At 30.4% G+C, this 13,237-nt stretch overlaps 1 protein-coding gene across 1 annotated transcript; it reads left to right on the forward strand.

Moving 5' to 3' along the window:
• Positions 1-238: 238 nt before the first annotated feature.
• On the forward strand, positions 239-7,637 carry LOC133329528 (glycosyltransferase 25 family member). The gene is made up of 6 exons (XM_061538004.1): positions 239-480; positions 1,727-1,955; positions 2,060-2,640; positions 6,635-6,763; positions 6,829-7,086; positions 7,154-7,637. The coding sequence occupies exons 1-6, from the start codon at positions 239-241 to the stop codon at positions 7,635-7,637; spliced, it is 1,923 nt and encodes a 640-aa protein (XP_061393988.1).
• The last annotated feature ends 5,600 nt before the right edge of the window (positions 7,638-13,237 follow it).

Below are 13,237 nucleotides of genomic sequence, written 5' to 3' on the forward strand. Positions count from 1 at the left end.
AGAGAACAGTAAAAGCAAGAACAAAACAAAAACGAAGAGATAGTTTTTCAGAAAAGAAAAACAAAAAACTCATGTAGCGCACGGATAATATTCATTCAGTATCAGTTGTTCAGTAACCAGCGGCACAACCAGACACAGTTTCTGGTACACACCCGCACCGTAGCCGCGCAAACACAAACACACACTCCTCCCATTCACACATCCCTATAATCTAAACAAAAACAGAATTTTTATTAAAATGAAAACTGTGTGGATATTTTTTCTCATAACCGGATGTTGTTGTGGTCTATGGACCGGCACATACGGTAAGACACCACCCGAATCGGTGCAACGTATTGCCCATCTGCTGCCCGAAGATTTGGGTGAATCGCCACCCAAAGTATTGATAGCCTTGCTGGTGCGTAATAAGGCTCATGTCCTGCCGCTGTTTCTTACCTATTTGGATCAATTGGATTATCCCAAGGATCGCATTGCATTGTGGTAAGTTTGAAATACTTTTTTATTTTAATTTATTTTTATAATATCTGTTTGGTGTATCTTAAAGGTATATGGGGGATAGATCCAACACTGCATGTTAGTTAAGGATATTGTATTTTGAGTTTCAGTGCGATCGTTCTGTTTTATAGATGACACTCCAGCATCCAAAATATTTATGTGCGGGAATTTTATTGCTTAGGAATTTTTTATGGTTTCTGTAAAGCAGAACATATGCCAGCATAATTTAACCACAATGTGGTTCAACAGAAGAGCAGTGAGCATAGAAGATTTGAAATTGTTTAGATAATCGGGGTATTCTAATAGCAGTACACATTTGAATATAAAACCGATGACGCTTCTAACGAGCGGTGAAACTGAGCAATATAAAAATGGGCCAAAACTTTTTTCGGGAATTTTTGGATTTTGTCGCTACTAAGTACACAGGGGTTTATTACAATCTTATGATCCTTCTTAGTCGGAAGTTGTATTTTTCAATTTGATAAATAACCCTAGGAGTATGACCCACGTGACATATTGATAAATTGATCTAAGCTTATCTATAGATGATAGTCCCGCATGTCTGAATTTGTAGAGCCCAGTGACAATCTGATTACTTTAGGGACATTATTTTCATATATGAAATATTTTTAATATATATAAAAATATTAAAATTTGTAAAATATTTTAAATTTCTTAAATATTTAAAATTTTCAAAATATATTAAATTTCAAAAATATTTTAAATTTTCAAAATTTTTAAAATTTCCAAATATATTTAAAATATCTATTATATATTAAAAATTTGAAAAATTCTAAATATATTAAAAAGAAATTTTAAATATTTTGGAAATTTTAAATATTTTAGAAATTTTAAATATTTTAGAAATTAAGATGTTTTACAAATTTTAAACATTTTGGAAATTTTAAATATTTTGGAAATTAAAAATATTTTAGAAATTAAGATATTTAAGAAATTTTACAAATTTAAAATATTTCACAAATTAGAAAATAATTTTCAAAAATACTTAAAATTGTTAAAGTATTTAAAATTTCGATGATATTCAAAATTTTCCAAAGTATTTGAACTTGGAAACAAAAACTTTTCTAAAATCTGTAAAATATAAAATTTTTTAAATATTTTACATTTCTCAAATATTTTAAATTTCTAAAATTATTTAATTTGCAATTTTTTGCCTAATATTATTTCAAACATTTAACTAATTGCATGTCTCCCCTATATCTCATTACAGGATTCGTTCCGATCACAATACAGATGCCAGCGTGGAAATATTAGAAACATGGTTGAAAAATGTGAAACGCCAATATCACAGCGTGGACAAAGTATTCAATGACACGGAGACAAGTTTTGAAAACGAAAAGTCGGTATTGGATTGGCCCGAAGCACGTTTTCATCATCTTATCAAATTGAAAGAAGAAGCATTTGTGTACGCAGAAAAAATCTGGGCTGATTATATATTTGTAAGTATTGAATTCAATCGCAAGTCTTATCTCCTTCGACTATTGTGCCACTTATGCATTTTATGTTGTTTCTTTTTTTCTAATCTCTTTCATTTTTTTCTTAGTATTTGGATGCTGATGTCTTGCTGACTGAACCCCGTACCCTTAAACATTTAACCGAATTGAATTTACCCATTGTCGCACCCATGCTCTTATCAGAGGGTCTGTATTCAAATTTCTGGTGTGGCATGACCCCTGACTATTATTACTTACGTACTGATATGTATCGGGAGATTTATAATGTCCATCAAGAGGGTATCTTTCAAGTGCCCATGATCCATAGTGCAGTTTTGATAAATGTCAATTATAATGGCGCACCATATTTGACATTCGATCGTGATAATTTGAGAACACAACTGCAGAATGGTTTGGAATATGCTGCAAGTTTGGGTGAACAGTGTCGTTTGTATGATGGCCCTGTCGATGATATTATTGTTTTTGCCATATCGGCAAATTGTTCAAGAATACCGTTGTTCATAACGAATGAAGTGCCATTTGGTTATATTTTACAACCATTGGAAAATACCGAACAACTGGAACAGGATTATAAGCAGTTGCAGAATATCAAAACGAATATTATAAATGATTTGGGCAAGGTGGCTGAGGTTAAGGACTATTTGAAGCCCTTCGAAAGGAAAGAGGAAAAGTGAGTAGTATTTGAAAATTTTATTTTTTTTTTATTTTGAAAATCCACTTTAAAAATTATTAGTCATATAAAACATGTTGGTTTACTGATAAAACTAAATTTCAAAATTATGTTTTTCGCTGATAACCCCTTGCATCCAAAATTCAATTTCTTATTTTTTTGTTTATCAGTAAAACCCCATTTCTTAATTTTTACAACAACACCAACCAAAACATGTCACTGAGATCATATTTCCCTCTTTTTTATCAGATCAAATTTTCTTCACACAATTCATGAATACATTAATGATGTTGTTTTGACTTTTACCAATACATGGATGTGATACAGTTTTGAAAATACAAACACTCTCTCACATATTTATGCCGGTGGCGGCATGGCATGCATGTCCAAATTTTGGAGGGTCGACTACAAACATATTTTAAAATGAATTTCCTTTTTTTAAATGTTCTTGGAAAAAAGTATTCCCGTCTTAGTAACCAGACAATATTCTAAATCAAAAATAATAAAAAAAAAAAATACGAATGCCAAAGCATAAACACATAAATTGTATTTAATTACAAAACTATTTAGAACACATGGTTTGTGTGTGTGTCGTTTTTTTTCTTTGCACATGCAATCTGTTTTTGTTTTTTGCAGTGTGTATACTGATATACAATATTTTTTATGTATCCATTAGAATGCACATTGTATCCTCATGATATAATTTTTTCAATTGGCTATGGCAGCAGCAGATCGCTGGAGATTTGAATGTAAACAAATAGTACTCTTAATTTGAAAAAAATCTCTTATTTTTTACCCTACTCTCATGTACACCATTTCCAAAAAAATGGATTTGTTTGCAAGAACTATAAGACAATGATTTTGAAATATTTTTTCCAAGAACTAACAGATTTTGTAAAAATATTTTTTCAAGGCTTGGATTTTTTAAATTAGTTTTTCAAGGCGTGGATTTTTGAAAATTATTTTTTCAAAGACGGATTTAAATTTTTTTTCAAAGACGGATTATTTAAAGATTATTTTTTCAAAGCCGGATTTTTTTAAAATGATTTATTCAAGGGCCTGGATTTTTAAAAATTATATTTTCAAAGGCGTGTTTTTTTTTAATTATTTTTTCAAACACGGATTTTTACAAATTATTTTTTCAAAGGCCTGGATTTTTAAAAAATATTTTTTCAAAGGCGTGTTTTTTTTAAATTATTTTTTCAAAGGCGTGGATTTTTAAAAATTATTTTTTCAATGAAGGATTTTAATTTTTTTTTTCAAAGACCTGGATTTTTAAATTAAATTTTCAAAGCGTGGATTTTTTTTAAATACTTTTTCTAGGCTTAGATTTTTTAAATTAATTTTTCAAGGGCGTGGATTTTTTAAAAAATATTTTTTCCAAGGCGTGGATTTTTTAAAAATTATTTTTTCAAAGGCGTGAATTTTTTTAAAATATTTTTTCAAGGCGTGCACTTTTTTTGAATTAATTTTTCAAGGCTCGGATTTTTTAAAATTAATTTTTCAAGGCGTGGATTTTTTTAAAATTATTTTTTCAAAGGCGTGGATTTTTTTTAATTTATTTTTTCAAAGGCGTGGATTTTTTTAAAATTACTTTTTCAAAGGCGTGGATTTTTTAAAAATTATTTTTTCCAAGGCGTGGATTTTTTAAAAATTATTTTTTCAAAGGCGTGGATTTTTTAAAAATTATTTTTTCAAAGTCGAGTATTTAAAAAAAAATTATTTTTTCAAAGGCGTGGATTTTTTAAAAATTATTTTTTCAAAGGCGTGGATTTTTTAAAAATTATTTTTTCAAAGGCGTGGATTTTTTAAAAATTATTTTTTTAAAGGCGTGGATTTTTAAAAATTATTTTTTTAAAGGCGTGGATTTTTTAAAAATTATTTTTTCAAAGGCGTGGATTTTTTAAAAATTATTTTTTCAAGGCATGGATTTTTTTAATTAATTTTTCAAGGCATGGATTTTTTAAAATTATTTTTTCAAAGGCGTGGATTTTTTTAAAATTATTTTTTCAAAGTCGAGTATTTAAAAAAAAAATTATTTTTTCAAATGCGTGGATTTTTATATCCTCCACCATAGTATGGAGGGTATATTAATTTTGTCATTCCGTTTGTAAGTCATCGAAATATTCATTTCCGACCCTATAAAGTATATATATTCTTGATCAGGGTAAATTTCTAAGACGATCTAGCTATGTCCGCCCTTCCGAACCGTATTGAAATTGGGAAAAATCGGTTCAGATTTAGATATAGCTCCCATATATATTTTCGTCCGATTTAAGGTAAATGGTGCACCAATGTCCCTATATATCCTTCGATTTGCACGAAATTTGGCATAACATACTGAATTGAGCCTAGAGTGATGTTTGCCAAGTTTCGTGAAAATCGGTTCAGATTTAGATATAGCTCCCATATATAGTTTCGTCCAATATAGGCACCAAAGTCCCTATATATCTTTCGATTTGTACGAAATTTGGTATAGGGTACTGAATTAGGTCCAGAATGATGTGTTTTAAGTTTCGTGAAAATCGGTTCAGATTTAGATATATCTCCCATATATATTTTTGTCCGATATAGGCACCAAAGTCCCTATATATCTTTCGATTTGCACGAAATTTGGCATGGCGTACTGAATTGAGCATAGTGTGATGTCTGTCAAGTTTCTTGAAAATCGGTTCAGATTTAGATATAGCTCTCATATATATTTCCGTCCGATTTAAAATAAATGGTACACCAAAGTCCCTATATATCATTCGATTTGCACGAAATTTTGCATAGCGTACTGAGTGAAGCCTTGAATAATGTGTGCTAAGTTTCGTGAAAATCGGTTCAGATTTAGATATCTCCCATATATATTTTCGTCCGATTTAAGGTAAATGATCCACCAAAGTCCCTATATATCTTTCGATTTGCACGAAATTTGGCAAGCGTGTTTGCCAAGTTTCCTTAAAATCGGTTCAGATTTCGATATAGCTCACATATATATTTTCGATTTTTATACCCTTCACCACACTGTGGTACAGGGTATTATGTCTTTGTGCATATGTTTGTAACAGGCAAAATAAAACGAGATAGACACATGGTTCCTTTTGAGAATATGCATAGAATCACTTTCTAAGTCGATTTATGAATGTCCGTCCGTCCGTCCGTCCGTCTGTCTGTCCATGTTAAATTGTAAACAAAGTACAGGTCGCATTTATGATCTGAATTGGATGAAATTTGGCATAGGTCACGTATTCGGCCTAAGGACGAACCCTATTGAAATTGGGAAAAATCGGTTCAGATTTAGATATAGCTCTCATATATATATTTAACCGATTTAATGTAAACGGTCCCCATATATCTTTCGATTTGCACGAAATTTGGTACAGCCTAATCATTTACGCAAACGAATGTAATTCTGCCTGAGTGAAATGAAAATTAGCATAGGTTTTAGAATATAGCTCGGATATATGTTAGTCGATTTCATGTAAATAGATAAAGATTACATTTACATGAAATTTGGTACAGCCTAATCAATTTCAATTTCAATGTTTCTGAAAAAGGCGATGTCGATTACGATATATTTGTAGAATATACCATAGTGGTGAAGTCCCTATATATCTTTATATACGAAATTTGGCATAACGTACTGAATTTCTAGATTTTTCAAGTTTGAAGAAACTGGTTTTTAAATATTCTTTTAATTTTTTTAAAATATTTTTTTAACATTTTTTTTAAATTTTTTTAAACATTTTTTTTAATATTTTTTTTAAAATATTTTTTTCATTTTTTTTAAATATTTTTTTAATAATTGTTTTTTGAGTATTTTTTTTAATTTTTTTTGTAATATTTTTTTTGAATTTTTTTTTAATATTTTTTTCAATATTTTTAAATATTTTTTTTAAATATATTTTTTTAAATATTTTTTTTTCAATTTTTTTTAATTTTTTTTTTATTAAATTTTTTTAATATTTTTATTGAAAATCTAATTTTTTTTCATCTCTTTTATTTCCAGAGACAAACTTGGCTTAGACCACATCTATATGATCAACCTTGAACGTCGCCCTGAAAGACGTGATAAAATGTTGAAACTTTTCGATGCCCTAAATCTGGATGTTGAATATTTCCCAGCTGTGGATGGAAAGTAAGTTAAATTTTCAAATCCATTTTAATGACAAAAAAATCTAATTCATTTCTCTTTTCTTCCAGGCGCCTTACCCCCGAAATGATCAAGGAGCTCGGTATTAAATTTCTGCCCGGCTATGAGGATCCCTATCATCAAAGGCCCATGACTCTGGGTGAAATTGGTTGCTTCTTGAGCCACTACAATATTTGGCAAACCATGGTTGAGAAACAACAAAAGGAGGTATTGATTCTAGAGGATGATATACGCTTCGAAGCGTATTTCCGCGAGAAGGCTTTGGGTGTTATGGAACAAGTACGCAAGGTTATCGATTATGATTTGGTGTGAGTATTGAACAAAAAAAATATTTAATTAATTTTGAAGATTAATTGAATATTTTTTGATTTCTAGTTACTTTGGCCGCAAACGCCTAAAGGATGAGGTTGAGCCTTGGGTTGAAAACACCGAAAATTTGGTACATGTTGGCTATTCCTATTGGACATTGGGTTATGTCCTATCCCTAAAAGGTGCCGAGAAATTGTTGAAAGCCAAACCATTGGAAAAACTCTTGCCTGTAGATGAATTCCTACCCATTATGTTTAATAGACATCCGAATAAAACTTGGTCCGAAGCATTCCCTGAACGTGATCTATTGGCATTTAGTGCTGCACCTTTGTTGCTATATCCTACACACTATACTGGAGATTATGGTTATATTTCCGATACAGAAGATTCCTATGTTATTGAGGCACATCAAAAGAACAAGTCACCATCTGCCGCCCAATTGAAAAGTGATCCAGAAAGGGCTTTCTTGGCTGAACCACGACTCGATAATAAAAATGTCGATTTACCCGAGCCACAATTAGAAGCGGCAGCAACACGTGATGAATTTTAAGGTTGCCATTAAAATTGCCAAATTATTTTTCGTAAACATTTCGTAAAAATCAAAACAATCCATACCAAATATTCAATTTGCTTTTATAGTTTTTTTAAGAAATAAACACGCAACGAGTTTATTTTTTCGTAATATAAGTAAAAAAGGCTCCTTGCCGAATTTTTATATGTGCCTTAGTAGTTTGTAATGTATTTGTAGCAATAATAACAACAACAAAATGTACTCAATCATCAACCAAAAACAAAAACACATTCTCGAAACCCCTTTCTCTATACAAATACATTTAAGAAATAATTAAGTTAAGTTTATTTTCATAGAAAAAAAAAATAAGGAATCTCAAATCATTTTCTTATGTACTACTAATACACACACATACAACATCCCTCCTCCCACACACACATACTCACACACAAATTGTAATAATTATAAGACGACTTTACAGAAAAGTAACTACGAAAACAATTGAAACCAAATATTCTAATATTAAAAAAATGAAAAGAAAATTGAAACATATTTTTTAACTAAAATATTGAATTTTTTATTGAAAAGAAAAATGAAAAAAAAAAATATTAAAAGAGTATTCAAGGGTTCCAAAGAGGGGTCTAATTTAAATGAGGAATTGCCTTTGATTTTTAAAACCTCCCTTAAACATCTCCAAAAATTTAACAGCTTTGAAATTTCATACATTGTCACAGGCCTTAGGATGTTTGGTATTGAAAATCGGATATATCGGTCCATGTTTTGGTATAGCCCCCATATAACCCTAACCTCATTATTTTTTAATATTTTGGAGATTTTGGGCACATTTTTGGCTCTAATTTTGTTGTAATTTGGCATTATGGATTCTCAATAGGTGTCGAATCTTCTTACCAAAAATGTTCAATATCGGCCCACGTTTTGGTATAGCCCCATTCAAATGGTACCCCCAAAAAATATTTTTTTTTTTAGAATATTAGACACGTTTTCCAGCCAAATTGACTGTAATTTGGTATTATGGATTCTCAATGAATAGCAACACATTCTACGGAAAATTATTGGCATTGGTCCACTTTTTGGTATAGCCCCCATATAACCATAACATAATTTTTCAATATTTTGCCAGATTTTTGGCACATTTTTCAACCGAATAGGCTGTAAATTGGTATAATGGATAATCAATAGGTTTCGAATCTTCTTACCAAAAATTGTCATGATCGGTCCACGCTTTCGTATAGCCCCCATATAATGATAACCCCCAAAATTCGATATTTTTAGATTTTTTTCACATTTTTGAACCGAATTGGCTGTAATTTGGTATTATGGATTCTCATTAGGTGTCGAATCTTCTTACCGAAAATTGTCAAGATAGGTCCACGTTTTGGTATAGCACCCATATAACGATAACCCCCAAAATTCGATATTTTTAGAATTTTGGGCACATTTTTCAACCGAATTGGCAGTAATTTGGTATTATGGCTTCTCAATAGGTGTCGAATCTTCTTACCAAAAATTGTCAAGATCGGTCCACGCTTTTGTATAGCCCCCATGAAAGGGTACCCTTCAATTTTCGGTATTTTGGGGATTTTAGGCGCATTTTCCAACGAAATTGCCTATAATTTGATATTTTGGGTTCTAATTTGGTATCATATCTTCCTACAAAACATAATCAATATCAGTCCATTTTTTAGGCTAGCCCCCATATAACGATACCTTAGAAATTTCGATATTTTGGAGAGATTTGGACCTTTTTTCAGCCAAATTTGTTGTAATTTGGTATTTTGGGTTCTCATTGGCTGCCAAATATTCATTGCAAAAATTATTAATATTGGTCCACAATTTCGTATAGCTCCCATTTAATGGTAGCCGCAATTTTCAGTATTTTGAGGATCTTGAGAACGTGTTTCAACCGAATTGATTGTAATTTGGCATTTTGGGTTCTCATTGGGTAGCAAAACTTCCCACCAGAAATTATTAATAGTGGTCCACTTATTATGGTAGCTTCCGGATAACGGTACCTCCCAAATTTCGATATTTTGGTGAGATTGAACACCTTTTTCAACCGAATTGGCTGTAATTTGATATTTTGTGTTCTTATTGTGTAGAAAATCTTCCCACCAAAAATGATTAATATTGCTCCAATTTTTAGTGTGATCTCCACATAAGGCTACCCTTAAATATTCGATATTTAGGGAGTTTGGTAACATTTTTAAACCGAATTGGCTGTAATTTGGTATTTTGGGTTCTCATTGGGTGGCAAATATTCATGCCAAAAATTATTAATATTGGTCCACTTTTAAGGGTGGCCTCCATATAAGGGTACCCTTAAATATTCGATATTTTGAGAGTTTGACCACATTTTTCAACCGAATTGGCTGCAATTTGATATTTTGGGTTTTCATAGGGTACCATGTCTTCCAACCAAAAATGATAAATATTGGTCCAAGCTTTCGTATAGCTCCCATATAATAGTACCCCCAAATTTCGATATTTGGAACACGTTTTCCAACCGAATTTCCTATAATTTAATATTTCTCATTTCTCATTGGGCAGCAAATCTTCCAACCAAAAATTAATTATATTGGTTCACATTTAGGGGTGATCTCCATTGAGGGTACCCCTTAAATTTCGGAATTTTTGAGGTTTTTGTAAAGTGTTTCAACCGAATTGTATGTAATTTAATATTATAGGTCCTCATTAGGTAGCAAACATTCCGACCAAAAATTATCAACATTCGTCCAATTTTTAAAGTGGCCCATATATGACGGTACTCTAAAAAATATTCGGTATTTTGGTGGTGGTCAACCAAAATGTATTAAAAATATTTTTCAGAAACCTCCAAAAATATGCTTTTTCAAGCTTCCAATTTTTTAAAAATATTTTGATGAAATATTTTCAGATTTCAACACGAATATTATTTTATTTTCCTAAGCACCATTAATCATCTCTAACACCCATTTGGCACTGACCTGCCGCACATAGTTCATGCTTCTGTTTTGCGGATTATTTATAGATTTAAAAAAAAAATATAAAATATGTATTAAACAAGTTTTTTTTAATGGCTAATGACTTTAAATAAATGCATTTCGGAACCATACAAATTTATTTTTGGAATCCAAAACAGTTTTGAGTTTAAAAAAAAAAATATGTTCTAGAGATTTCGTCATTTCCTGATCAAGAATAGAATTTTAGTTTTTTTTTTTAATAAGTCACACGTTGCATACCAAAAATATACCCGACCCAGAGCTGCTGCTGCTGCTGCAGGTCAGTTCTTCTAATCGTTAATCGTCATTAATTGTGACCAAAAATAAAAGGAACCGGTTTTTTTTTCATTCATATCAAATTTAATTACCATTGAAAAATGCACCACACAGAGAAAAAATCTTTGGGGAGCAGCAATGCATTGTGCAGAGAGGGCTTGTCAGGCAGCGCTAAAAATAAACTTCGCAAGAAAAAGTCTTCATAACTTTGGCGGCAGCAGTTAAGTTACCAAGCAGCAGCAGAAACGAAACAACCTTGACTTTGACCATTGTTGGAATGCGGGTTTCGCATTGATATGGTAGTTTGGTATGTCTGTAAGTGGCGGATAACAACGGTGTGCATTGTCTGCATAGCTGTCATTCTGTAAGAGGGTAGTCAGTTACAGCTAAAAGCAAGAACGAACAAAAAAATATCTGAAGCGATGAACATTGGGAGATAATTAAAGTCTTTTGGCGTTGATGTGTGAGGTTTTTAATAGCTGATGATTTTTTTTTCAAAAGGGCTATTGACATGTGTGAATTTGTGAAAATATTTGTTAAACAGCTGTAAAAAAGGTCGAAGTTATTTAAAAAAATATTTTTTCGAAAGGGCTAATAAAAAGTTTGAAATTTCATAAAATATCTTTACAATTGTCATCATTAAATCGCCCAAAATTAGTCATTCGTAGACACCAAAAAATTTTCGCCAATATTTCACAGATAAATATTATAGTTATTGATATCTTTTGTTCAGGGACCTATAGTAAAATTTTATGAAGAATATAATTGTCTTTGACGTCATAACCCTAAAATGATTTAATGTTTTAAAATTCGACCAAATTTAAAAAGAATATATAAATTCACCCAATAAATGATTTTTTGCATGTTTACCAAATTGATACTCAAAATGTATCGCTATATATTATAGTTATCGACATATTTTGTTCGGTGACCTATAGTGAAATTTTGTGGGGAATCTTTCATTGGTGACATACCTTAAAAATTAATTATTATGGGAGAATTCGGCCCAAATTGGAAAATGTAACAAAAAAAAAAAACCGCCAAAAACAAGTAATTCCAATATATGCGAATTTGTTGACCATATTTCAGAGACAAATATTATTGTTATCGATAAATTTTGCACAGGGACCTATAATGAAATTTTACGAAGAATATATTTTTCTTTGACATTACAATCATAAAATAACGTATTGTGTTAGAATTCGACCAAATTTAAAAATATATACATAAATTCGTTCAATAAATAATTTTTTCGTATGTATCCTGATTGACACTCAAAATTTATCGCTACATGTTATATTTAGCGAAATCACTTGTTTGGTGACCTATAGTGAAATTTTGTGGAGAATATATCTTGCATTGGTGACATCCCTGAATATTTAATATTTGTGGGAGAATTCCGTCCAAATTGGAAAATGTAACAAAAACCGCCCAAAAGATGATATTCTTATATATAGCCAAACTGTCGATAATGTTTCATAGATAAATATTATTGCTATCGATAAATTTTGTTCAGGGACCTATAGTGAAATTTTATGAAGAATATATTTTTCTCTGACATCACAACAATAAATTAACGTATTGTTAAAAAAATTCGGCCAAATTTAAAAGAAATATATAAATTTGGCCAATAAATAATTTTTTGAATGTTTACCAAATTTATACTTAATATTTATCGCTATATATTATAGTTATCGATATCTTTTTTTCAGTGACCCATACTGAAATTTTGTGGAGAATATATCTTCCATTGGAGACATCGCTAAAAAATAAACTATTGTTGGAGAATTCCGTCCAAATTTGGAAATGTAACAAAATATACCTAAAATACGACATACTTATATATCCAAATTGTCGATAATGTTTCACAGATAAATATTATTGTTATCGATAAATTTTGTTCAGAGACCTATAGTGAAATTTTATGAAGAATATATATTTCTTTCACATCACAACCATATAATAAAGTATTGTTTTAGAATTCGACCAAAATTAAAAAAGAATAACAAAAATCGCCCAATAAATTAGTTTTTTGTATGTTTACAATATTGATACTAATTTTTTTTTTTCGATATATGTTACAGCTAGCGATTTCCTTTGTTCGGTAACCCATAGCAAAATTTTGTGGACAATATATCTTTCATTTGAGACATCCCTTAAAAATTAATTATTGTTGGGAGAATTCCGTCCAAATTGTAAGATGTAACAAAAAACCGCACAAAATATGACATTCTTATATATCCAAATTGTCGATAATGTTTCACAGATAAATATTATTGCTATCGATAAATTTTGTTCGGCAACTTGTAGTGAAATTTAATGAAGAATATATTTTTCATTGACATCATAAACCTAAAATAACGC

This window comes from Musca vetustissima, unplaced genomic scaffold (assembly GCF_032173495.1).
Source record: "Musca vetustissima isolate MV318-11 ecotype Yass unplaced genomic scaffold, APGP_CSIRO_Mvet_v1 utg1268, whole genome shotgun sequence".
Taxonomy (NCBI): domain Eukaryota; kingdom Metazoa; phylum Arthropoda; class Insecta; order Diptera; family Muscidae; genus Musca; species Musca vetustissima.

Bases quoted from the DNA above. Each gene is read 5' to 3' on its own strand.
- LOC133329528 (XM_061538004.1), top strand. From the start codon at position 239: ATGAAAACTGTGTGGATATTTTTTCTCATAACCGGATGTTGTTGTGGT. The intron at 481-1,726 runs GTAAGTTTGAAA...ATCTCATTACAG, and splicing joins AAGGATCGCATTGCATTGTG to GATTCGTTCCGATCACAATA. The intron at 2,641-6,634 runs GTGAGTAGTATT...TTTTATTTCCAG, and splicing joins TTCGAAAGGAAAGAGGAAAA to AGACAAACTTGGCTTAGACC.